Source organism: Haliotis cracherodii, unplaced genomic scaffold (assembly GCF_022045235.1).
Source record: "Haliotis cracherodii isolate W230 unplaced genomic scaffold, xgHalCrac1.p SCAF_7, whole genome shotgun sequence".
NCBI classification, from domain to species: Eukaryota; Metazoa; Mollusca; class Gastropoda; order Lepetellida; family Haliotidae; genus Haliotis; species Haliotis cracherodii.
In genome coordinates, this window is record NW_027266330.1 from 20,249,711 (window position 1) to 20,274,391 (window position 24,681).

The 24,681-nt window shown below is 42.4% G+C and overlaps 1 protein-coding gene across 3 annotated transcripts in view; it reads left to right on the forward strand.

Annotated features, from left to right (window-relative positions):
- Positions 1–24,580, forward strand: part of LOC139448042 (uncharacterized) — a 120,949-nt gene extending 96,369 nt beyond the window's left edge. The window contains exons 3-6 of one of the 3 annotated variants that reach the window (XM_071229544.1): positions 14,514–14,622; positions 19,384–19,498; positions 21,967–22,887; positions 22,924–24,580. In XM_071229544.1, coding sequence (XP_071085645.1) covers positions 14,514–14,622; positions 19,384–19,498; positions 21,967–22,887; positions 22,924–23,816 — 2,038 coding nt within the window. In that variant the 3' untranslated portion in view covers positions 23,817–24,580. Of the gene's footprint in view, positions 1–14,513; positions 14,623–19,383; positions 19,499–21,966 lie in introns of all 3 variants that reach the window. The other 2 variants (XM_071229545.1, XM_071229543.1) reach the window with 2 other exon arrangements.
- Positions 24,581–24,681: the final 101 nt, after the last annotated feature.

Sequence of the window (24,681 nt, forward strand, 5' to 3'; positions counted from 1 at the left end):
TTTCCACTATCAAGATCCGTAAACCACAAAAACAAAAACGGCCTGGTCTAAATGTACACATCGAGACAGGACATAGATTTGCAGGGTGCAATGAGAGTTCTGCTACTGTTTAAGTGGATTTGCCTAAAATGACGCCATATATTTTCGCCAAGCACACCAATGGTGGTATTAATCGCTTAAAATCTTCATCTGTTTTTAAATATGGTTGTTACCCTATCGGTTTCAAGCCAGCGAATTAGCGTAACCTGCCCTTGGTTTAAAATCCGGTAAAAGGCCAGTCACAGACGGAGACACAGCCTGGTTCCAAGGGTATACTGCTTTGGCTACATAGCGCAGCGCCTGCGCAGCATACCCATGGAACCAGGCTGACGGAGACAAGGCTTCAGGCTACATAGTGCAGCGCCTGCGCAGCATACCCAGGGAACCAGGCTGACGGAGACAAGGCTTCAGGCTACATAGTACAGCGCCTGTGCAGCACACCCAGGGAACCAGGCTGACGGAGACAAGGCTTCAGGCTACATAGTACAGCGCCTGCGCAGCATACCCATGTTGCAACTGTTAATGTCTTGGCGTATTTTGTAAATGTATTTTGTTAGCTGTAAAGAAAAGAATGATATTCCTTGCTACTGATAACTGAAAATCACCGATGTCCATCAATATAACACTGTACTGTTTTACTGAACGTGTGGCGCCACGCCGTTTTGAAATCGTTTGTGCTTTCACTAAAAAAAGGGCTGGTGACCTATTTACAGAAAAAGCATTCATCATGGGCATTCTACAGTGAATTATCGTTATCTCAAAGTACAGTAAACTACAGTTATAACGAACACGCCTATAACGAACTGACAGATAAAACGAACTTATTTCTTAGTCCCGACCATTTGTTGTATCTATGCTGTATATATGCTTATAACGAACTACGGTTATTACAAACTAAATTTAGTGGTCCCTTCGAGTTCGTTATAACCGTAGTTTATTGTACTTAGGTCCCTCGGATCGCTGTTCGAAACAACCAAAGTGCCGACACAGGACCATGAAGTTATATCGTCTTAAGCGATATATCACGATAATGGAGATCGGAATAACCAGGGTATATGCATATATCAATGTCTTTCTTAGTAGACTAATACTGCAGAGTTGGGCCGCTGTGAAGAGTTATGTCCCTTGAAATCCGTGTCGGGATCCGCTGATGTTTCTGATCAAAGTCGTTGGCTTGCCAGCACCATACTTGTGGTCACTGGATTCTGAAAGTGGTAGACTTTTAGACTGCCACCCCGGCCATGTTTTCTCACGTTGAACTTATATATATATACTTAGCAGTTGAAATACTGATCACAGCAACGTTAAATGCAGCCCCTGCTGCGTATTAGACGTAATTGTCTTGTGCATACATTGGTGCATGTGCAGCTTTCTGTGGAGTTTATCAGAGGGAATGCTGAGATATAAACAACTTTCGACTGACGTAATTCCTCAATTGAAATCGAAATGAAATGATAATTAGAATCAACTATGTCATAAACACTGAAATCAGAATGGATCAATACATCGAACTCAACATCACAATGGAAATATAATTGAAATTAACATTGAAAGTAAAATTGATATTGACATTGAAAGTAACATTGAAAGTACCATTGATATTGACATTGAAAGTACCATTGGTATTGACATTGAAAGTAACATTGATATTGACATTGAAAGTAACATTGAAAGTAACATTGATATTGACATTGAAAGTAACATTGATATTGCACGTCATCAAAGTGCAATTCCCTGTTTGGGCTTGTAACAAATGTTCCAATATTTATTCAGGTAAACAATTGACTTGCCTGTGCATGTGTTAGTGATGGGGCAGGAAAGTCCCATCGTTTGGCGTACACCTAGTATGGTAACTATTTGATAGTGTTTCTTAAACATGCTTATGATATAGTCGGGATTGCAGAATGGATTTCCAATTATCATGCCGCTTATATTTATCAAAATCAAATCTGAAATCAATCATAGAATGAACATTTAAATTAACATTGAAATCAACAACGAAATGAACAGTGAAATTAACATTGAAATCAACATCTCAATTAACATTAAATTGACAAGTATTGGAAATCAACACTGAAATCTACATAGTACACTGTTGCCCCTACAATACTTACAATGTACAAGTGAGTGATGAAGGCCAGTCTCTATCGACAGACAACTGAAACCAATGCATACGCTCTGACGAGCTTGATCACGTTTCTTTTCAGCCCATCAAATACGGGTTTTACTTTAATGTTCGCGTGGAATGTAAGTAATTATGTCAAATCTCAGATTAAGAACCGTTTTTGTTGATGCTGCTGTTTTCGTCGCCATCCTGCTTCAATGAAAAAACGAGATGATTTTTTGTTGTTTCTCGTATGAGATTTCAGGACACAAATATACTCCCGAAGGGTCAATCATATTCTTCAGTCTGCAATGAAAGCACAGAGCGTTGACGTGGCATTTTGATTGATTTCAATGTAGTATAGATCCACCGGCTGCGGTGGTGACAAGATTATATAACGAATGTATTACGTATACTGAAGGAGATATAGCATCCATTAATATTAATAGTGAGAGTGTGACCCCCCCCCCCCCCCCCTTACACACACACCAGACCCCCCACCCCCATTGCATTATCCCCGTGTACCCATGACAATTTGTGAAAAACAATTAAATTGCCTTTCATCCGATACTCGTCAAAGAATTTATCAAAATAATTTCGCTGTGTTCCTAGGGATTTCAAAAAGCTGCGAATCCAATTATCATAAGTTTGAGGCAGATATTAAGCGTTACTTGAACTCGCTGATTATGTCGGAAGTCGTTCGCCAGGCGCCACGTTTAAAGAGATTCGTTATATTTGGACAAAATGGAAAGTTTGCCACCACCTAATCGTCTAATGCATATTTTTTTATGGATTGATCCCGCAGTTAAATGTCAAAACATTCAGAGTATTCCGCTTAATTACTGTGATAATACTCAGGTAGTTCGGTCGTGTTCTGTGTGAAAGTATAACTGCATTAGTGATAAGAATAAGAATAACTATGAGAATGTCAGAACCGTATTATTCCATAGAGTCCTGCGTAAAAAAAAACGTACATTTGGTCGTAATAATATATAAAGTGTTCAAAACATTATATTGTTCTTTTTTGGGCAAACATGTTTGGGTTTAACATGTGTTTAGCATGTTTAAGAATAGATTTTGCCAAATATATGCAACAGAACTATTTTTATAATAAATAACACACATGTACATCATCATCATCATCACCTTCATCAAGAAGTAATCTGTTTTATGGTTCATTAGGAGAGATCGGTGAGTTTCAATTGTGCAAAAATGATGTCAGGCTCAATTCCCCATGTTGACTTTTACCATATTGAGTGTATTTTTCACGTGAACAATTGACTTGCCTTCGCATGTGTTTGTGTCGCGTGTCACCGGTTCGACAGGATACGCTCACCTATTCGCGAACCCCTGGTATCATCACTATTTGATAGTGATTCATAAACACATGCTCATGATATAGTCGGGCTCGAATATGGAAACCTTACGGGTTTTTGTCCCTGTACTTCACTCACATTGTCAATCCATTTATGGAGCGATTGAGATAAAGGAAGTGAATAGCGTGAACTATAACTGGTTTGTTTCATTGCTCCACAACTATCAATATTAATACATCATATTTAAAACAGTTATGTAAACTCAACAATGTTTAGTGCCAAAATAAATGCCAATTCTTTTTACATAGGACGTTGGTTAACTAACAGTTTACATGTACAGTGAAACCCTGTTAAACCGGACTGTGACGTTCAGAGCGTATTTGGCCCGATTAACAAATTTCCGGATTAACGAACCACACATACCTGATAATGGTTGAGGTTCCAACGTTATTTGTCCGGGGGGTGCGTTGTACGGATGAACAAGGTCCGTACCAATCAGGTTTCACTATATTTACTTCTGCCAGAGAAAGCCTTGTCTACTTTGTTGGCTATTTGTTGTCACCCAGATTGAGTGAGTTGGGTTTTTCGTCGCTCTTACCAATATTCCAGCAATATCACGGCGGGGGACACCAGGAATGGGTTTCACACATTGTGTGGATCGTACTTGGGGCTTCGGCGTGACGAGCGAACGCTTTCACCATTTAGCCTGCCCCTGTAGTGCCCATTAGGCTTACATAAAATGTTTTTGATTAATAATATTACTTATTATTTAAAAGGTTAAACGGTTATTTAACAAACGAACGTAGACATTCATACCAAAAATAGCCTTACGCCCTGGTTTAACAAATTGCAGCCATGGGGATACCAAAATATGACTTCATTATTGTATCCACTCGGGGAATCGAACCCTGGTTGAGTGTGACTAGCGAACGCTTTAACCACTGGGCTTTCAACGAAAGAATACTGAACAGTCTATGCCATTCAGCGATATATCAACATTTATTCAAAAGAGGCAGTTGGGGTAGCCTAGTAGTTAAAGCGTTCGCTCGACCCTGGGAGCCCCGGGTTCGATTCCCTAGTTGGTTATACCGTCTGAAGCCCATTTCTGGTGTCCCCCGATGTGATTTTGCTGGAATATTGCTAAAAGCGGCGTAAAACTACTCACGCGAAGATCAAACTCCTGAGTGTAGAGTTACAGTGAAGATAATCCTTCAATCCTCGGGCAAGTCTACGGGTCCCCACGAGAGTCTCTAGGAGGTTAATTCAAACCCTAGTCGATGTGTATGGTTATTTTTATAGACATGGCGTTCTATAACCAACCTGCAGCTGGACATAACCCAATTAGTTGGAAGGATCTGCTACTTAAACGGATTCATAATGTTCTGGGCGTTTCCGTTTTCAGATCATATGTATATCTTTTGTCTGTGTAGAAGTACCGATGATTCGATTGTTGTGTTGATGTAGTAGAGCTGTCGTGGAATTTATTCACATCCATCATCAGGGCCAGGGTTATATTACGTCAAGCCCAGAACGAGCAAAGCATCCGAATGATACACTTTGGTTTGCGTTCTGCATTTATGATCAGACGGCTGTGATTCTTTATGTCATAACATACACGATAGGTTTTTCATCCTTGATTCATATTTGCATCTTCAAAAAAATGCTTTTCATTTTTATTACAACAAAAGCAAAACACTGAATGATCCTGAAAGTGGAAATCCTATTTACATATCTTGGAGACAGGATAAAAAATATTATTCTTCTGCTACTGAAAACTTGTTAATTTACATGAAACTATATTTTGCCCAAGTGTTGAAGGTTGAAAAGTCCTTCACTGATGGTTAAAGGTTTCATTGTGGGGTTGAAAATGTAAAAGGAATGTTGTCATTTATTGCAGCAGTTTTAGCATAAACACACTCAAAAGAGCCGTAAAAAATGTTTGCAGTGACAGGTTTAAACTTTTTGATGTTTCGGCTTTTGAATAATATGGGTATAAAAAACATTATTGTCAATTAAAGATTCAGATGAGAGACGGCCTTACAAAAGATTATTTCTTTAAATATTTGTTGAGTAACCAGGGTAACGTCAACATGGCGACATTGAAGTTTTATCTAAAAAATAAAAAGATAAGGCTAAAAAACTAAGGAATTGTTTCTGAGGTATCTTATCTTTATATTGATGATATGTGTGTGTGTGTGTGTGTGTGTGTGTGTGTGTGTGTGTGTGTGTGCGTGGGTTGGAGATCAATGTGTTTCTTTCCCCATCACTTTGTTTACAATAAGTAAAAAAAAGAATAGTCCCACCTCCCTCCTCACTTTTTCAGAAATATGTGCCCAATTCCTTTTATGCTAGGCTGATTTTAATGGTCAAGTTGTTCTTCGGATCTTCGGATCGTCGGATCATCAGATCTTCAGATCCGAAAAAGTGTCTCAAAACCTTACCACGTTCATTATCAGGAATCACTGCCATTAAAATTGAAAGGAAAAAAGGTATGAGAAGATAGCCGGAACATAATGTAAATCGTTGTGGCCTAGAACAGTGAAAATCGCTTCGGTAAGCACAGCGGACATTGTTATTGTGATCATTAAATACGTATTAGAATCTGTGTTTGTTTTGCGTGCTTTAAAGTAAAATAAATAGAACCAAAGTAGAATTGTGGATGGTCGAATGTATATATAGCACGCCCGTTACGTATAATGCTTTCATCTGCTTTTGGAACAAAACAAACTGTTAATGGTATGATGCTAGACTCGTTAATTATTTATTATTCCATTCCTGTAGTATATTCAATACAAGAACGCAAACAGTCACTTAATCCCTACCCTTGGTAATTACGAAATTGTAGCATAAAAGCATTGCAAGGTTTATCTATAATGTATATATATGTTATTATAACGATTTGTACAAGAGAGAACCAGACCCCAGGGGACTCTATGGGAACAGTGTCGCTTGAGATATGTTTGCCCTAAATTTCGTTTCAATCATTCCGTGTCATTTAATTCGATTGTGAGTTATACAGAATGGGCCATGCAGAATACCGACACGTTCGTATACAGTGACACCTCGATAGCGCGGACCCCGTTGTTCCGAGTTCCGTTATTCAAACAGACAGGCTTATCAACGTCTCACTTTTAATATTACATACAGTACAATGATTCTTTTTAATAAATGCAGACATTTAAAACCATTTAATTAGCGATCATAAGAGATTGTATTTTGAACAGCATGATACATATCTTTTTTAAATAAAATATTTTGTAAAACATTACGCCAGTTCTAAAATACTTCAGCATGTTTCTGGCAACATAGAATATCAGGTCCGGGAATCCGGCCCATTTTTTTCACTTTTATTTAAAAAACTTCACAATGTCTTTAAACCTACATTCATAAGATTTGCCCCCTGATTCTACTACTAGTATCTAGTAACAAGACAGCATTGCTAGTGCTTCATCTTCTGTGCGGGGGCACGGGTGGCCCCAGTCGTCTAAGGCGCCGCGATTCGCTGTGCAGAGTTGCGTCCTTTGGGCATGCCAGAAACCTATGATTGTGGGTTCGAATCCCGGTTCCCCCCGATTATGTTTTCTAGGTTTGTCAGCACCATACCCGTGCTCGTGGGTTTCACCGAAGTGGTAAACGTCTGAGGACCCTGCATCACTTCGGGCTTTCCCTCCCACATTTAGCTGACACACCGCGATATAACTGGAATACTGTTAAAAGCGGCGTTAAACCCAACTCACTCACTCATCTTCTGTGCACGTAACACGGTGTGTTCAGTCGTTATGATTCGGGCGACCTCAATTTTACAAAGTTGGAGGCGAAGTGAAGTTTATTCACCAAAAGGCCGCTGTCATAATTGTTTATAAAGATATCATCTCAATTTGATGAATATTTACTTTATTTACCTGTTAATTTAAGGATTTGGCTTCAGTTTGAAACTTCAAACCACCGGCTCCCAATTGAAATTTGTAGGTCTGTTTGCGTCTCTAATTCTTCCACACATTTCGAGATATGAAAATACAGAGAAATGAACATTAGGGGTTACCGTTTTGAATATAAAATAATCGAAAGGAGAAAGTGACGAACAATCAAGTGACTTCTGGCCAATGACCAGCTGGTGACGGCCCCAGTAGCATACAAATCTTCAACTAGCGACTCCCAACTTAAACATCAATGACGAAGATAGGCTTTTCTAACTTTGCAAAATAAATGTCGATGATGAATTTTTATTTTATATCACAATATCGTGAATTTGATTATTTACGAAATAAATATATTCCATCATATTACTGTAAATATCAAAATACTAAAAAATGTAATTCACTTTTCCTTATAAACCTATACCCTTAACAGTATCTTACTGTATTAAATATGGTCTGAATTAAATATGATTCAATATCATATCTATTATTGTGGGTTCGAATCCCAGTTCACCCCGACTATATTTTGTATAGGTTTGTCAGCACCCATACCCGTACTCGTGGGTTTCACCGGTAAACGTCTGAGACCTGCATAACTTCGGGATTTCCTTCCATATTAAGCTGACACGCCCGTGATAGAAACTGGAATACTTTTGAAAGCGGCATTAAACACCAACTCATTCACTCTTCCGTATAACTGTTAATCCGGGAACAGTTCCGAATTTCATTGCCCGTTCCTTCTTTCAAGTGGTGACAGCCGGAGAACAGCTTTGTCGGAGGATAGTTCTAATTAATGCCAGCCTTATGGCTTTTATATCTGCGATATGTCTGTTTGTTAATTAATGAAAAGCATAAAAGTTTCTTGACTACTGTTCTATCATCTCTAAAGAACCTTTCTCCGTTTGCTGACAGACACATCAAACCCGTCAAAAATGATCCAAAGACACGCATCTCACAACAATGGCAATAATGTTCGGATAGTGTCTGAAGATTATTGCCTATTACCCTAGCTACAGGAACTCTCGTCATGCCAAACTGATTATCACAGCAATGATAAAATAGAAAATGGTTTATATCCCCCGCAAACATTCAATGCTTCGGTGGCTTGCTGACGTGTTTTTCACACACATCTGTGCAGCATCAAAGCTGTTTCATACCGTCGCATTCATAGCGTATTAACAGCCAACAGCACAGACAACTTGCCTGCTTGAATCGCGATGAGTGTATGGTCACCGACATCTAACACCAGCTCAAAGGCTTACCGGTAATTAACGCCTTGTGGCTAGAATAATTGGTGAGATATGTTCGCATCACCGAACGTTTATTCGTGTAAGGAGACCTACGGTTGTTCATTCATCCCCTCTGAATAATTGATGACTTAATGAAAACATCAACACGACAAGTATGCTGTCAGATGCTGGGTTGGACGGAGATCTAGCTCTACGGAGTCACACGTCATCTTCATCCTGCGATGCTTGCTGAGTGAGTGAGTGAGTGAGTGAGTAAGGGTTTACGCTGTTTGGAACAGCATATCAGTTGTATCAAACCCCATAGGGATTCTGGGTGGGGGTATGTCTGTCGTAAGAACAGCTGAACAGTTCGGATCTCTTTGTCTCTCCCCCCCCCCCTCTCTCTCTCTCGCTCCCCTCTCTCTCCCTTCCCCTCTCTTTTTCTCACTCTCTCTCCCTTCCCCTCTCTTTTCTCTCTCTCTCTCTCTCTCTCTCTTCTCTCTCTCTCTCTCTCTCTCTCTCTCTCTCTTCTCTCTCTCTCTCTCTCTCTCTCCTGTGTGTATGTGGGTGTGTGTGGTGTTCGGTATAAAAGTAATATTCAGAAAAAATAACGGACACAGGCGTGAAACTGATGTGAAATATGACATGTAAACGTCTAACTTGACTGTAAGAACACTCAACGAAATCAGTTGTTCTATAATATCAATTGTGTTTGACATATAACTCCACTCCCCGCCTCCACAATAGACATCAATGTATAATGATACCTAGACGAAAAAATAAACTTGATTGCAAAATTCATATTAGGTTTCCTGCAGAGTTATACATTTTCAAAAACAATACTATGTCGAAGGAAGAACTTGTGTTGTGTGTAAATACCTTAGGGGGATGCACTATATAGTTCTCAAATGTCACCGAGGATTATATGTAATAAACCTTTAAGCGTGGCCTTCTTCGAAAGCAGAAATATCAACCGCCGAGGAACATGTATTTATATCTTGGGCCAGATGTTTAACACAACGCAATATTAATGTTTATTGTATCGTTCAGTTACCCTCGGGAATTTCGTGCTGAACAATTGTTCAGTTAAATGACCTCGAGTAAAATGACGTTATCGGTGCCGTTTACCGATTTTACAACCCCCGGGGATCGTGAGTTAACCAAGGAAGCACTGTGGTCGTGTGGGCGGGGCCACAGGGGACGCAACTCTTCAAAAGACATCTCGACCCAGCGGACAGCCAAATGTCTTTCGGGATGAGTAGGTAGACTAAGGTTGGTGGTAGGTTGGGTAGTGGGGATTGGGCCAGGGGTATTGTGACAGCGACACTGTGCCATTGCTACCGAGCGACGTACTGACATTTAGACCCAGCAAAATGGTGAGAGGGAGCTAGTATAGGTTGGTGGTAGGTTGGGGTGAGGATGGGTTGTAGGATGGGTTGTAGGATGGGTTGTAGGATGGGTTGTAGGTTGGGGTGAGGATGGGTTGTAGGATGGGTTGTAGGATGGGTTGTAGATGGGTTGTAGGTTTGGGTGAGGATGGGTTGTAGTAATGGGTTGTAGGATGGGTTGTAGGATGGGTTGTAGGTTGGGGTGAGGATGGGTTGTAGGATGGGTTGTAGGATGGGTTGTAGGTTGGGTTGTAGGTTGGGGTGAGGATGGGTTTGTAGGATGGGTTGTAGGATGGGTTGTAGGTTGGGTTGTAGGATGGGTTGTAGGTTGGTTGTAGGTTGGGGTGAGGATGGGTTGTAGGATGGGGTTGTAGGTTGGGTTGTAGGATGGGTTGTAGGATGGGTTGTAGGTTGGGTTGTAGGATGGGGTTGTAGTTGGGTTGTAGGATGGGTTGTAGGATGGGTTGTAGGATGGGTTGTAGGTTGGGGTGAGGATGGGTTGTAGGATGGGTTGTAGGATGGGATCGGCAGTGGATGGGGAACATATATTTCTACATGCAGCTGCTAGTGTTGATAGTGAGTGAGTATGATTTTACGCCGCCTTAAGCAATATTCCAGTAATATCACGGCGGGGGATACCAACAATGGGCTTCACGCATTATACCCATGTCGGGAATCGAACCCGTGTCTTCAGCGTGACAAGCGAACGCTTTAACCACTAGGCTACCCGACAACTCTAGCGTTGATAGCTAATAGCTCGGGTAATTAAAACGGGTATGAATTCAGCAATGCCTGTATACCGAATCACAAAGCGTTTTTAGCATTACCCATACCCACCACCCCACCTTAAACCCACATCCTAACCCCCCCCCCCCCCCCCCCCCGACATACACACACACCCCACATCCCATACCACACAGCACTCCCCACGCCCACCCCACCCAACCCTACACCCCACCTTACACCCCCTTCCTACATTCGACACGCCACGCGCCCCATCCATCCAACCCCACCCGCCACACCCCTCGTCGTTAAGATACGGAAGTAACCACAGCCATCCCGACGCGGTCCCGGGCTGTCGCCAGACCCACAGGCCCGCCCCTCAAGTAATTCCCACACTTCCACTTCTCACCCCCTTGTTCCGTGAAGATAACAGCTTAGTGTCCTAATTTCCCACCCTCTTATGAAAGAAACAATGCATTAAACCAATACGCCGTATATATACCACGTAATCAAAAGACGGTGTCCCGTGAATAAGACTTAATGCGGATTGAATATAACACTGACAGGCGAGAAGAACACCTCATTTATGTCTTTGGATGTCTCCCCTCTTCTGCTGATTATCTTCGACATGTTTCTTTGCACATAGACTTTCAATAAGATCGGTTTAACTGGCATAAAATGTCAATCTTCCTTGATAATCCTTTTCTCTTGTGATTTGAATGGCAATACTGAGGGGAAATTGCTTAAATTCGGCCATCATTCCTCAAACGCTTGACCTTCTGAACAAAAACGAGGCAATCACGATGTTTCAATATCTAATCAAAACCACGACCCTTCAAAAGATGACATTATGATTGACTCAAGGCCGTCTTGTCAAAACTCTCCGAGCTCCAAGCTTTTTCCTCAGAATGACAACTCCGTGAAATCCCTTGCTGACTTAAGACATGTTACTTCTTTTTAAGTCGGAAATTGCCTTAAATTTGTATTAAAACCCCGAAGGTTTGAATTTTAAATTAAAACAGTCACACAACGCTCTAACACCTAGTTCTTCAAAAGCGTATATAACACATGTGTACCCGAAGCAAAGATGGCCCCTTTGAAGCGAGGCGGGTTGATTGCCTTTGAAAATGCAGCGGCTCAAACATGCAGCGATCCTATTAAAAACAACATTGCAATTCCTCTGAGCAGCCTTCATTACAACCAATAAACAGGTTGCTAAGGGAAACAGGTGCTCATGGCTATTGTTCTTTGATTTTTATCCCCGATAAAGCAATTGTTTAAGATTGTTTTCACACTATTTTAAATTAATACTTTCCATGTGGTTAGTGAACGATCGGACGCACGAACGCCGGTTATATTTCCTCGCCTAGCATGGCCAGATGCGTGTATAATCCTATTACGTTTTTATCAGATAAGCTATCATCCTTACGTCTCTCAATTTGGAATTAAATTTAGTAAGACGGAGAATATAAAAAACTGATTAAAATCCGTTACAACATTCGTTACTTAATCTTAATGAAAATTTACTTGATCAGAATTTTGATTTGAATGGGATCATTTTCTGAATTAGGTGAGGTTAGGTTCTTTCCGGCAAATTGCTGACATTATTGCGGAAGGACGTTTTGAGATATCCCCATTATGGAAACTTTGAAAGAGCTTCGTCAAATCGTAAGATGTGAATAACTTTAGGATTCTCTCGACGGGATGCAGAAATATAACCGTATGAGCTTAATGTATGAATAAATATCTGCGATGCATTAACGTTCAAGGCGGTGAATAGCCCAGTGGTTAAAGCACTGGCTCGTTACGACGACGATTCGAGTTCAATTCCCCATTATATGATATGATTGTGATTGTGCTAAAACCACATTCACATAACAATAATTTCAACCTATGATCAAGCATGCTACTGGAGATTCACTCACTCATTTACAAACACACACACACGCGCGCACACACATACAAACTCATCCACATCCACAAAAACACACACAAACACATCCACAAAAACACACACACACACACACATACACATACACACTTAGCATACACACACACTCAAACACTTAGCACACACAAATAGCATAAGGGCTTAATTCAATAAGAATCAGTTACACTAGAATAATTCGCGAGAAGTTTCGCGTAATGGATAGAGGATATTTGACACTGTATGAGCGGGACATGAGTTCTGTCTTACCTGCGAAAGGATGCCCTATGCTCACATATGGCCGGGGAGGTCGGGTAAGCCTAGTGGTTAAAGCGTTTGCTCGTCACACCGAAGACCCGGGTTCGATTTCCTTGTATGAAGCCCATTTCTGGTGTCCCCCTCCGTGATATTTCTAGAATATTGCTAAAAGCTGCGTGAAACTCACTCACTTAACATGATCCTGACATGCTGTACATAATCGAATCCTGGCCAGCCAAACTAGTGGTTGAAAGCATGAGCACCGATCCACGCCGTCGGGACACAGTGACATAAATCCATGTCACATAATTGTAACCACCATCCTCAGTAGTCAGCAATAGCCAGGACTATCACGCCGTCTGTCAAAAGTCAACCCATGGACAACCAAACCAGTGGCTGACAGCATGAGCGTCGGAACACGATGACAAAAACTCATGTCACACATCACCATCCAATCTTCATAAGTCAGTTCTGTTGACACGCATTGGGTATGGGGTCTGTTATGCCCAGCCTCCCCGTACTTCCCTCGGACTCCCCTCGGATTCCCACCGGACTCTCCTCGGACCCCCGTACTCCCTCGGACCCCCGTACTCCCTCGGACTCCCCTCGGACTCCCCCGTACTCCCCTCGGACTCCCCTCGGATTCCCACCGGACTCTCCTTGGACCCCCGTACTTCCCTCGCATTCCCCCAGGACTCCATTCGGACTCCCCCAGACTCCCCTCGGACTCCCCTCGGACTCCCCCGTACTTCCCCGGACTCCCCTCGGGCTCCCCCGGACTCCCCTCGGACTCCCCTCGGGCTCCCCCGGACTCCCCCCGGACTCCCACCGGACTCCCCTTGAGCCCCTCTCGGCGGTGGCCCAGCTGTAGTAATTAAGAATTGACTTTCATATTTTCTTGCGTTTATGAAGGTATAGACGTAAATATTGCGATAATCCGTCAACAATAATAACAGATTGCTTATTTACACATATTTACACACAAATAACAATGCGAAATCAGTGACTGAAATCAAGCCCCGCCGATTCAATCATCAACTGACCTCCGTGGTTCACTGGTGGAGCGTACGCCCGGAGAGCGGAAGGTCAAGGGTTCGATCCCCGGTCGCGTCATACAAAAAGATGGTATTTGTTGTAACCCTGCATGGCGCTCGGCATTAAGGAGCTAAAACAAGGACTGGTCTGCTCGGAGTCAGTTTTCTGTGCCTGCGTGGGGTATTCATGTTAAACTGCGTCATGGTATCTCAATGGGCTAGAACTATAAAATCGGCATTAGTCCGGACAAGTACAAGCAGCCTCTCTCTCTCTCTCTCTCTCTCTCTCTCTCTCTCTCTCTCTCTCTCTCTCTCTCTCTCTCACACACACACACACACACGCACACACGCATACCCCATTTCCCCTCACCTCTATTACCAACCAATCAGGAAACATAAGTGTTCTAGTGGACGTGGCCTAATTTCTTGTCGGTTTATGGCAACGGAAACGGAAAACAATTGCATGTCCCGACAACGCAATCAATGAATCACTTCATTTGTATCCCACAATCTATTTAAACAAGAATATACTTCATGCATACAACTCCGCGTGTCACTGTGACGTCATTATGTTTCAGGTACGGACTGTGTCGCCGGGTGTCCGATGTCCCGTCGTGTCAGGATGACGAGGTTGCGTCACGTACTGTCATCGAGGCAGAGAACTTTGACAAGAAAAACTACACTGAGGTAAATATACTCCTTTGTAAATATAAAACCCCGTTCAATGTAACTTCAAAATCAGCTTGAATAAAAGTGACCGAACTCAACTCAAACTACCACCATCTTGATTTGTCAAACCTTTAAGAGTTAACCCCCCACACATCCGGTCTCCATCATCATTTCACGTAGATGAGACTACGGTCTCAGAGAAAATGAAAAATAGTTTCTTTTTGATCCCCGCCCGCTTTATTTTGAACTCCCGTGTTGGGCTTTCATAATTTTAGCTGAGGGCAACACCAGCCTGCCTTTCCAAAACGAAAGTGTAAACTGCGCGATACGCCTCTTGGTGTGTATGGAGATTGTGGCGGTGGTGGTGTGTGTGTGTGTGTGTATGAGTGTGTGTGTGTGTGTGTGTGGGGGGGGGGGGGGGGGGGGGGGGGGGCGATTATAAGACTATTTTGGCTTATCAATGACAATTAGACATCACTCAACCGACTGTTTTTAAATCGCGGCGAAAAGGATATTTTAATACCTGAGACAAATTCGTTTTTTCCCCAGAATACGGAGATTGTTAATATCGTGCAAAGGACATTGTCAAAAAGTTGCTTCGTGTCTTCATTTTGGACCAAAACCGAAAACCAGAAAAATAAAAGTGTACCTATTTGGGTCTTAACAAGTGTGAAATGAGTTCGCATCGCCAGTCAAATATGGTTACATGGTAAACCATAGAAGTTTGCATTCGTCACCACTCGCCCCTTCCGTAACCTGCAAGAAGACTCATCCCCCTATCGATGAATGTTCGGTGCGAAAATACGACAAACCAATCAGAATGCGCGCATGATTTCAAGTTCTTCGTCAAAGAATCCCTCAGAAATATGTTTTGATTTAACATATGTCTTGCATCTAAAAATATACCAAAGACACAGTTAAATGTGTTTAATCATACTGTATAATTTCGCACGTACCGATGTGGATTAAATTGCATTTGAAATATATATTATACATGGGGAAATGTAAGTGAACCTTTACGCAACGAGTTGACAATTGTTTTAGGTATGCCCGTTTGCGCTAAGACGGAACCCGGTCGCAAAAATGGCCATGAGCGGGTTACGAGTCGCTATTCGGCTTGTCCCGGAATGACACGAGTTGGTCAGAAATGAGATGTTTGATGTTGAATGTGGGTTGGAAATATCAATCAGTTAGTTTTTCGTCACTTTGGCGGCACGCAGGTTTTAGTAGATAGTGGTAATGGACAAGACAGATGCGTGTCCTGACGATGAGATCTTCTCTGAAGAAATGCGGGGGCACGGGTGGCCCAGTCGTCTAAGGCGCCGAGTTGCCAGAAACCTATGATTGTGGGTTCGATTCCCGGTTCGCCCCGATTATGTTTCTAGGTTTGTCTGCACCATACCCGTGCTCGTGGGTTTCACCGAAGTGGTAAACGTCTGAGACCTGCATCACTTCGGGCTTTCCTCCCACATTAAGCTGACACGCCGTGATATAACTGGTATACTTTGAAAGCGGTGTTAAACCCAACTCACTCACTCACAGCAGAAAAGCAAATGTAAGTTTCACCTCTCTTGGCAACGGTACCATATGTACTGCAATCGGTTTATCGATTATTGCATCCCGAGGCGACAAATATAACCTGTCGGTTGACCTTACAAAAACTACAGGTTTTCTGCCACCCACAAATCAACAAATCTCACTAGACAGATAACAAGCCTCTCGAGGCTGTAGCTACCGTCGCGTTGATGAAGTTACTCCACACACACATCAAGAGATAGACGCGTGCATGATGAGAGGCCTTAGAGAAGCAACATATTTATAGAAGACACATTCAGTGATAAAAGAGTCAGGACAGATTGAGTGAGTAATTTGGGCTTTAGTACTCCTTCAAATAGTAGTTTGGACATATATCACAGCACGTCAGCTTTATGGGAGAGAAAAGCCAATATGGCATAGGTGATAGACGTGTACCACTTCAGTGAAACCCAGGAGTGTAGGGTGTGCTGAGGACAGACTATGGATTATAGCTATAGCTGGCGTCATCGGGGATTTGAACCCACGGTCCAAAAGTTTCAGCGGAGAGATTCAGATGAGGGTCATCTCCCCCCGTCCCCCATTAGAATGTGTCTGATTGATTTCACACAAATTAATCGACCCGTGAAGATCCTGGGTAGAATAGGTCTTCAGCAACCCATGCTTGCCGTAAAAGGCGACTATGCTTGTCGTAAGAGGCGACTAACGGGATCGAGTGGTCAGGCTGGCTGACTTGGTTGATGTATGTCATCGTATCCCAATTGCGTGGATCGATGCTCATGATGTCAATCACTGGATTGTCTGGTCCATAATCGATTATTTACACACCGCCTTCAAATAGCTGGAATATTGCTGAGTGCGGCGTTACACAACAAACAAACAAACAAGAAGAAAAACGCCACATAATAAGTTGTATTAGGAGAAAGACGTTTATGGTAGGTAATATTTCAAGAAAGACGCCACAGGAAAAGTCGTTTTAGAAGTAACACGCCACATGAAAAGTTTTATTAAAAGAAAGACGAGACCCGACAAGGCATAATAGAAGAAAGCGAGATACAATATGATAAGTCTCATTAAGAGATACAATACGATAAGTCTCATTTTTTTAAAAGATAGACGCAGTATGTTCAGACATATCCGAAGACGCATAATGAGAAAGCAAAATATAAAGAGAGACGCAATATGAATTCAGAAGAATTCATAAGCAGCTTGCTGTATATAGATATAATTAGAGAAAGATAAAAACTTGGAACGAGAGACTCGAGGAAAGACAAAGTGAGTGAGTGTGTGAGTGAGTGGGTGAGTGAGTGTGTGTGTGTGTGTGCTTGCGTGTGTGTGTGTGTGTGTGTGTGTGTGTGTGTGAGTGAGTGAGTGAGTGAGTGAGTGAGTGATTTGGGTCCGCAGCTTCAACAAATAATCCCTGGACAGTGAACATAAGGGGTCCACGTCGATGCCTGAACAAAATTATGATTTGTTTGTTTTTTTCAATTGAAAATTGAGACCTTATCTAATCCTTACCAACTATTTATCCGCATCACATCGCCAACACTTAAAGACGCGTGACGTTTGAAAACCTCCCCAATGACAGTATAACATCAGCGGTATCAATTAATGCCTTCGGTAATGAAACATTTAGGAGGCTGGGTTGGGATAAACGGATTACTTATACCTGTCATTCATAAATGTACAAATAGCGTGTTAGACTTCTTGGTTAAGCTATTCATTTACTGGGGAAAAAACAATGTGTGATGAAAACATGAAAGCTATATATATGTCTGGACATTTCAAATGGCTTGCCATATCTCTAAGGACTTGGCAGACATCTTTCTTAAGATCCAAAGCATTCGTCACCACTCGCCCCTTTCCGTAACCTGCACGAAGGCTTGTCCCGGAATAACACGAGTTGGTAACGAATGGATCCAATGTTGACGTGTAGGACACCGAGCCAAAATCAGGCGCTTTACATTTATGGAAATGTTTATTTTTTTATCTAAATATATTTTTTTTTGTATTTTCCGAAGAAATTTCCTTCAAACAGTATGTTGATTTTGAACATAATCACGGAAAGGGCAATTTGAAAGGTGTTAGAAAATAGTCCTGGCGCACGGATTTGAACATGTTATCGGTAGTGCTCTGGTTGGGATATCATTACGCAGGTATTACTCTCACTGTCAATGCTCCAGGTCAGCGCGTGCGGGACGGTAACTTCGATGGTGATTTATCAATCTTAGCAGTGTAAGGAGCATTAAGGCGTGATGTCAACAGGAATTATAATTAGGTCTCTCGTAATGAACACCGTTGCTCTTGAGGATGTAGACAAAGACGAGGATAATGAGAGAAAGTGCAGATGTATTCCAAACACTCGTGCTAATTATGTTTGCCTGATGGTAACGGGTTTCAGAGTGAGTGAGTGAGTGAGTGAGTGAGTGAGTGCGTGCGTGCATGCTTGCGTGCGTGCGTGAGTGAGTAAGTTGGGCTTTTGCCACTTATCTTGGTATCATAGGGTATCCTCCTTCACCTTGATTCGGGCGGTCGGGTAGCCTAGTGGTTTAAGCGTTCGCTCGTCACGCCGAAGACCCGGGTTCGATTCCCGACATGGGTACAATGTGTGAAGCCCATTTCTGGTGTCCCCCGCCGTGATATTGCTGGAATATTACTAAAAGCGGCGTAAAACAATACTCACCCCCTCACCTTGACTCACGCCGCATCTTCTAGTGACCTCACTCAGTGGTCGAGTGCGGGAAGATGGGCAAGGAAAGATACGCAAGAAGATGGAAAATTAGCCAGAGATAATCTTAACATACACGACACCCAGCGTTGTCCGAGATTGTTGTCTGTAGTCGTCTACACCAGTGTTGAAGGTCTTCATTAGATACCTGGCGGTTTCTTTTAACTTGTGCTCAGCTGATCGTTACCTTAAAGGTTTAACCTGTAAAAACCTTTAGACATAAATTATCTTCAATTTCACGTTCATATTTCATAATGTTTTGAGACGTTTTGTGTATGTTTTACCTTAATAAAACCACCGTTCAAAATGTTTTGTTATGAGAAATTAATGTGACAAAATTAGAGAATCCCATTTAGTGTATTCTGACCAAATTCAATTACGGCAAATCAATACAGATTGTTAAAAAACACCTAAAAATTCATAGATCAAAATCTTATGAATGTCATTACCTGAATAATGGTTTTCTTTTCAACCTAGCACCTGCGGACGCCTTTATTAATGGTTCTTCTCGTCTTCAGGTCCAGTGCCGATGTATTTCTGGTATTCTGCAAGGCGAGGCTTACGTGTTGGTCGACTATGAAAACTTCGGAGTTGACAAGGGCAAGGTCGGCGTGCATTCCCGGATGTGCGATAGTAAGTGATCAAACCCACATATGTTTATGGCCCCAAAGCAACGATTTGCGTGTGTCAAGAACGAGGTGTGCGGGATTTTATAACCAGAACATTCCTGTACACCATGAAACCAAACGTTCACCTCGGAAAATCCCGTACACCCCGCTAAGACACATGTTACAGATTTTTTCATTACAAGTTTCACTAGTTAAGACAGTTTTCAGTGAAATTTTTCGTGACAATTAGATTATTAGTGTGGTGACTCGTGGTGCGAATAGGGTAAACTATGACGTGACAAGCAAGTGACGTCACATTGAACAATTATGACGTTATGACATCCGTACACACTTGCCATCCGACCCGTATGGGTGTCTATACAAGATAGCACCTGGCCAGTCAGAGAGCTAGATTCTTTTATTATATACTTAAGGGTGAAAGACTGAGTTTTCCGAAGTTGAGATAAGTGATATTTTCATTACAGTGAAGATAACACTTGATATTTCACTGCTGTGAACATAACACTTTGACGGAACAATTGTCATGCAGGAGTGACCTCCCCTCAAATTGTCTCCCTTTATCGTAAGTGTCTAGCCCGTTAACAAACTTTTAACTTCCTTTTTATGTTAGCTCCACATTGACAAGGCAAAATAAGGACAGATGGTAATTTATGGAGTCATTATCGCTTCATGACGTTTGTTATTCTCTTGAAAATGTTCCGTTATAAACTATACATTTCTCATTTAACTCGTCAATCGAGACCGTTCGTTTCGCAAAGCGCCATTTTTTGTTACTTGACCAGCGCGTATTCTTTCGCTTCCAACAGCGGTCTCGAAGTTTTTCAAAAATATTTTTGGTTAAAGTTGATTTTGAATATAATCATGTCTACACGTATGATGCAGAATTTTCGCGGCCCTAAATATTTTTTGTTACTTTTGTTTATATCTTTAATGATTTTGCAAACACGACCCGTCCCTGTGTATTAGGTAGGGAGAATTTACGTTTCAAGGTTTTACATTTGTAATGATATAATTTAATTTTCCAGTAGACAACAACACAAAAAGTAATAAATAGGATATTCTATGTGTCTCATGAAATATCACGTTTCTCGTGTAAATATATCCTTCCCCAAACCCATCTTGGATGAGAAAGGTCTGTAAAGAACTACCTCAGTAAATCAGTCACAGTGACAGCGTATTTTTGTACATTTACATCAAGTACAAGACGGGATTGGGTGGGATGGGGAATAGTCGTTTAAGACGTCGTATGTCGCTGTGCAGAGTTGCGTCCCTTGGGCACGCCAGAAACCTGTGATACTGGGTTCGAATCCTGGTTCGCCCCGATTATGTTTCTAGTTTTGTCAGCACCATACGTGCTCGTCGGTTTCATCAAAGTGATGAACGTTTGATACCTGCATCACTTCGGGCTTTCCTCCCACATTAAATTGACACGCCGTGATGTAACTGGAATACTGTTAAAGCGGCGGTAAACTCAACTCACTCACTCACTCACTACTTTCGTGGCCTCTTTGCATCACGTTGATGGACATCAAATCACACGATTTTGTGACCCAGGCAAACCAATAATGTCACAAATATCCGGGTTTTCTGGACATGAGATGCAATAGAGACGTAATGTGTTTGAGACGTTATTGTATAACCGTGGGGCTTGACACAGTCGCTGTCTCCCGACGGGGCCATATGCGAAGTTGTAGATGTCGACGGTAAAGGTCATCTGTGAGGGAGATACGTGTGTTGTTATTAGTATGCAGTGTCACAAGAACCAGCTTCATCAACGTGTAACGCAGGATAATACTAGATGAAGTCCATAAATAACACATATGTACAGTCTTTCTCAAACGAAAGTTCCCATATACTGTTTATATTGTTTGTTTATTTGTTGTTTAACGCCTCACTCAGCAATATTCCAGCTATATGACGGCGGTCTATAAATGATCGAGTCTGGACCAGACAATCCAGTGATTGACATCATGAGCATCGATCCACGCAATTTGCATACGATGACATGCATCAACCAAGTCAGCCAGCCTGACCACCCGATCCTGTTAGTCGCCTTTTACGACAAGCATAGTCGCCTTTTACGGCAAGCATGGTTTGCTGAACACCTATTCTACCCCGGACCGGTAGAGAGGTGTTAGTGCAACGATAACGCCGTTATAGTACTGCGATAGTGTGATAGTACTGCGATAGTTGTCGTGATAGTACTGCGATAGCTGTGAAAGTAATGCGGTAGTGTCGTGATAGTACTGCGTACTGCGATAGTGTGATAGTACTGCGATAGTGTCGTCACTACGACTTAGGATTAGTAAGTATGCGATAATGCGGCGACTGCTTTGAATAACTCGCTCATTCTATCTCGGAATCTCACGAAAGGGACAATATGTCTTCTTGCGATACTCAGATATGTCCTGTTTTCAGCTTAAGCAGAGCATCATTATACCAATAGTATATGTGTCCTTCTCTGTGTGGCAGATGATGTCCCGATGCCAGAAGGCGAGCATGACGTGGCTGAAATGAGAGACTACAAGAGAGGACTTGATCATGGACTAAGCAGCTTCTATAAGCGAGCCATCCACAGCGGCATGAGCAGTTTCTATAAGCGCGGAATCGACAACGGCGTGAGCAGCTTCTATAAGCGTGGAATCAACAACGGCATGAGTAGCTTCTACAAGCGGGACCGTGGACTGAGCAGTTTCTACAAGCGAGCCAGAGAAAACGGACTGAGCAGCTTTTACAAACGAGCCCCCATGCGACACGTGAGCAATTTCTACAAAAGGGATTTAGACCACGTAAGCAGTTTCTATAAGCGAGCACGAGGTGATGGGCAAAGCAGCTTCTACAAGCGGGGAGTAAATGAAGGAATGAGTAGTTTCTACAAAAGAGGTGTCAATGGTGACTTGAGCAGCTTTTACAAGCGTGCCCCCGGGAGTGACCTCAGCAGTTTCTATAAGCGTGCTCCTGGAGGTGACGTCAGCAGTTTCTATAAGCGTGCCCCTGGAGGTGACGTCAGCAGTTTCTATAAGCGTGCCCCTGGAGGTGACGTCAGCAGTTTCTATAAGCGTGCTCCAGGAGGTGACCTCAGCAGTTTCTATAAGCGTGCCCCTGGAGGTGACCTCAGCAGTTTCTATAAGCGTGCTCCTGGAAGTGACCTCAGCAGTTTCTATAAGCGTGCTCCTGGTGCCGACGTAAGCAGTTTCTATAAGCGTTCTCCAGGAGGTGACCTCAGCAGTTTCTATAAGCGTGCTCCTGGAGGTGACGTCAGCAGTTTCTATAAGCGTGCTCCTGGTGCCGACGTAAGCAGTTTCTATAAGCGTTCTCCAGGAGGTGACCTCAGCAGTTTCTATAAGCGTGCTCCTGGAGGTGACGTCAGCAGTTTCTATAAGCGTGCTCCTGGTGCCGACGTAAGCAGTTTCTATAAGCGTGCTCAAGGAGGTGACCTCAGCAGTTTCTATAAGCGTGCACATGATAATGGAATGAGCAGTTTTTACAAGCGTGGTAGGGATGATGTCAGTGGCTTCTATAAGCGGTCTCCTGAAAATGATCTCAGCAGTTTCTACAAACGCGCAGCAGGAGGTGACCTTAGCAGCTTCTATAAGCGGTCTGCTGGAGATGACCTGAGCAGTTTCTATAAACGTGCCCCCGGAGACGATCTCAGCAGCTTCTATAAGCGTGGCTTTCAGGACAGCAGCTCTTTCTACAAGCGTTCTCGCGGAGACGGACTAAGCAATTTCTACAAGAGAGCACGCGACGACGTGAGTGGATTCTATAAACGGGGACTCAGTAATGGCCTAAGCAGCTTCTACAAGCGAAGCGTTAACGATGGAGTAAGCAGTTTCTACAAGCGCGGACTAAGCGATGTGAACAGCTTCTACAAACGGGGCGACGACAACAACCTGAGCAGCTTCTACAAAAGAAATGGGGATAATCTCAGCAGTTTTTACAAACGCGCACGAAATGATTTAATGGGCTTCTACAAGCGCAGCGGAGACGACAGCAACCTCAGCAGCTTTTACAAGAGAGCACGTGACGAATTATCTGGTTTCTACAAACGTGGCCTTAATGACGTCAGCGGATTCTACAAGCGGAGTCCAGCAGAGCTAAGCTCCTTCTACAAGAGGATGGCAAATGGCCTCAGCCGCTTCTACAAGAGGTCAAATGAAGATCTAAGCGGATTCTACAAACGGGACACGGACGTCAGAGAAGACAACGAACTTGAAAATGTGGCTGACAAAAGATCACGTGACGACGTGAGTGGTTTCTATAAGAGAGGACTTAGTAATGTCAGTAACTTTTATAAGCGAGACGAAAGCGAGGCTTTATGACGTTACCTAGGATAGGTCCACGTGACCCGAGGTACAAGCTCTGAACTGCAAACAGGCACAGAGTTGAGGAGTGGAATTTTGCAATGTGTTCTCTGGATTAAAAACATGGAAACTATTTATTCTATCAGTGTTATATTACTATTTTCAGAAGATACTTCTTACAAAATATGACACTTGTTACGGCAACACAAATGCGAGACTTGTGAAAATCATGAGCATAATAATATCATATCTTAACATACAATAATAAACAAACCAGCTGTGAAATATACCTGAATGCATTATCACTGTGATACAAATTTGTGTGATAGTTTTGAAATAGTAAATTAAGTCAACATGATATTATGAATATGAGTTTTTATGTTTGAATACTTATTCCAAGAATCATTCACACCATCGAGGTTTTTACTTAGTTTTTGAGTTCATGACCCCTACGTGACCTCAATACAAGACGTTTGAACGTTTTCAAGGGAGATAATCGCGTTTATAGCTTGAGACTGTTAAGCAGCGAGGCATTGGTTTAACAGACAGAATCGCATGTGCACTAGCGTTCACGGGTTTCTTGTGAAGAGGGCTAACAATTAGTCCCTAATAAAGAAGCAGACGGAAGTTATATCACAAAATCAATGGTTAATAAAACGGACTCAATGATGTATGTGAAACATTAACGCCCGATTACCCGGCTGGCTAATCCACTGTTTCAAAGTACGAGCGCTGTGTGTGTGCTCCAGTAGGTCGTACTAATGGATAAAGATTCTCTGATTGTACAATGATTATACGACAAGGAAATAAAAAAGCAAGGTCAGATGTGTTATGGATTGGTGGTGTCTGTTGTAACCGACTAAAGATTGCTCACAGTTCACTG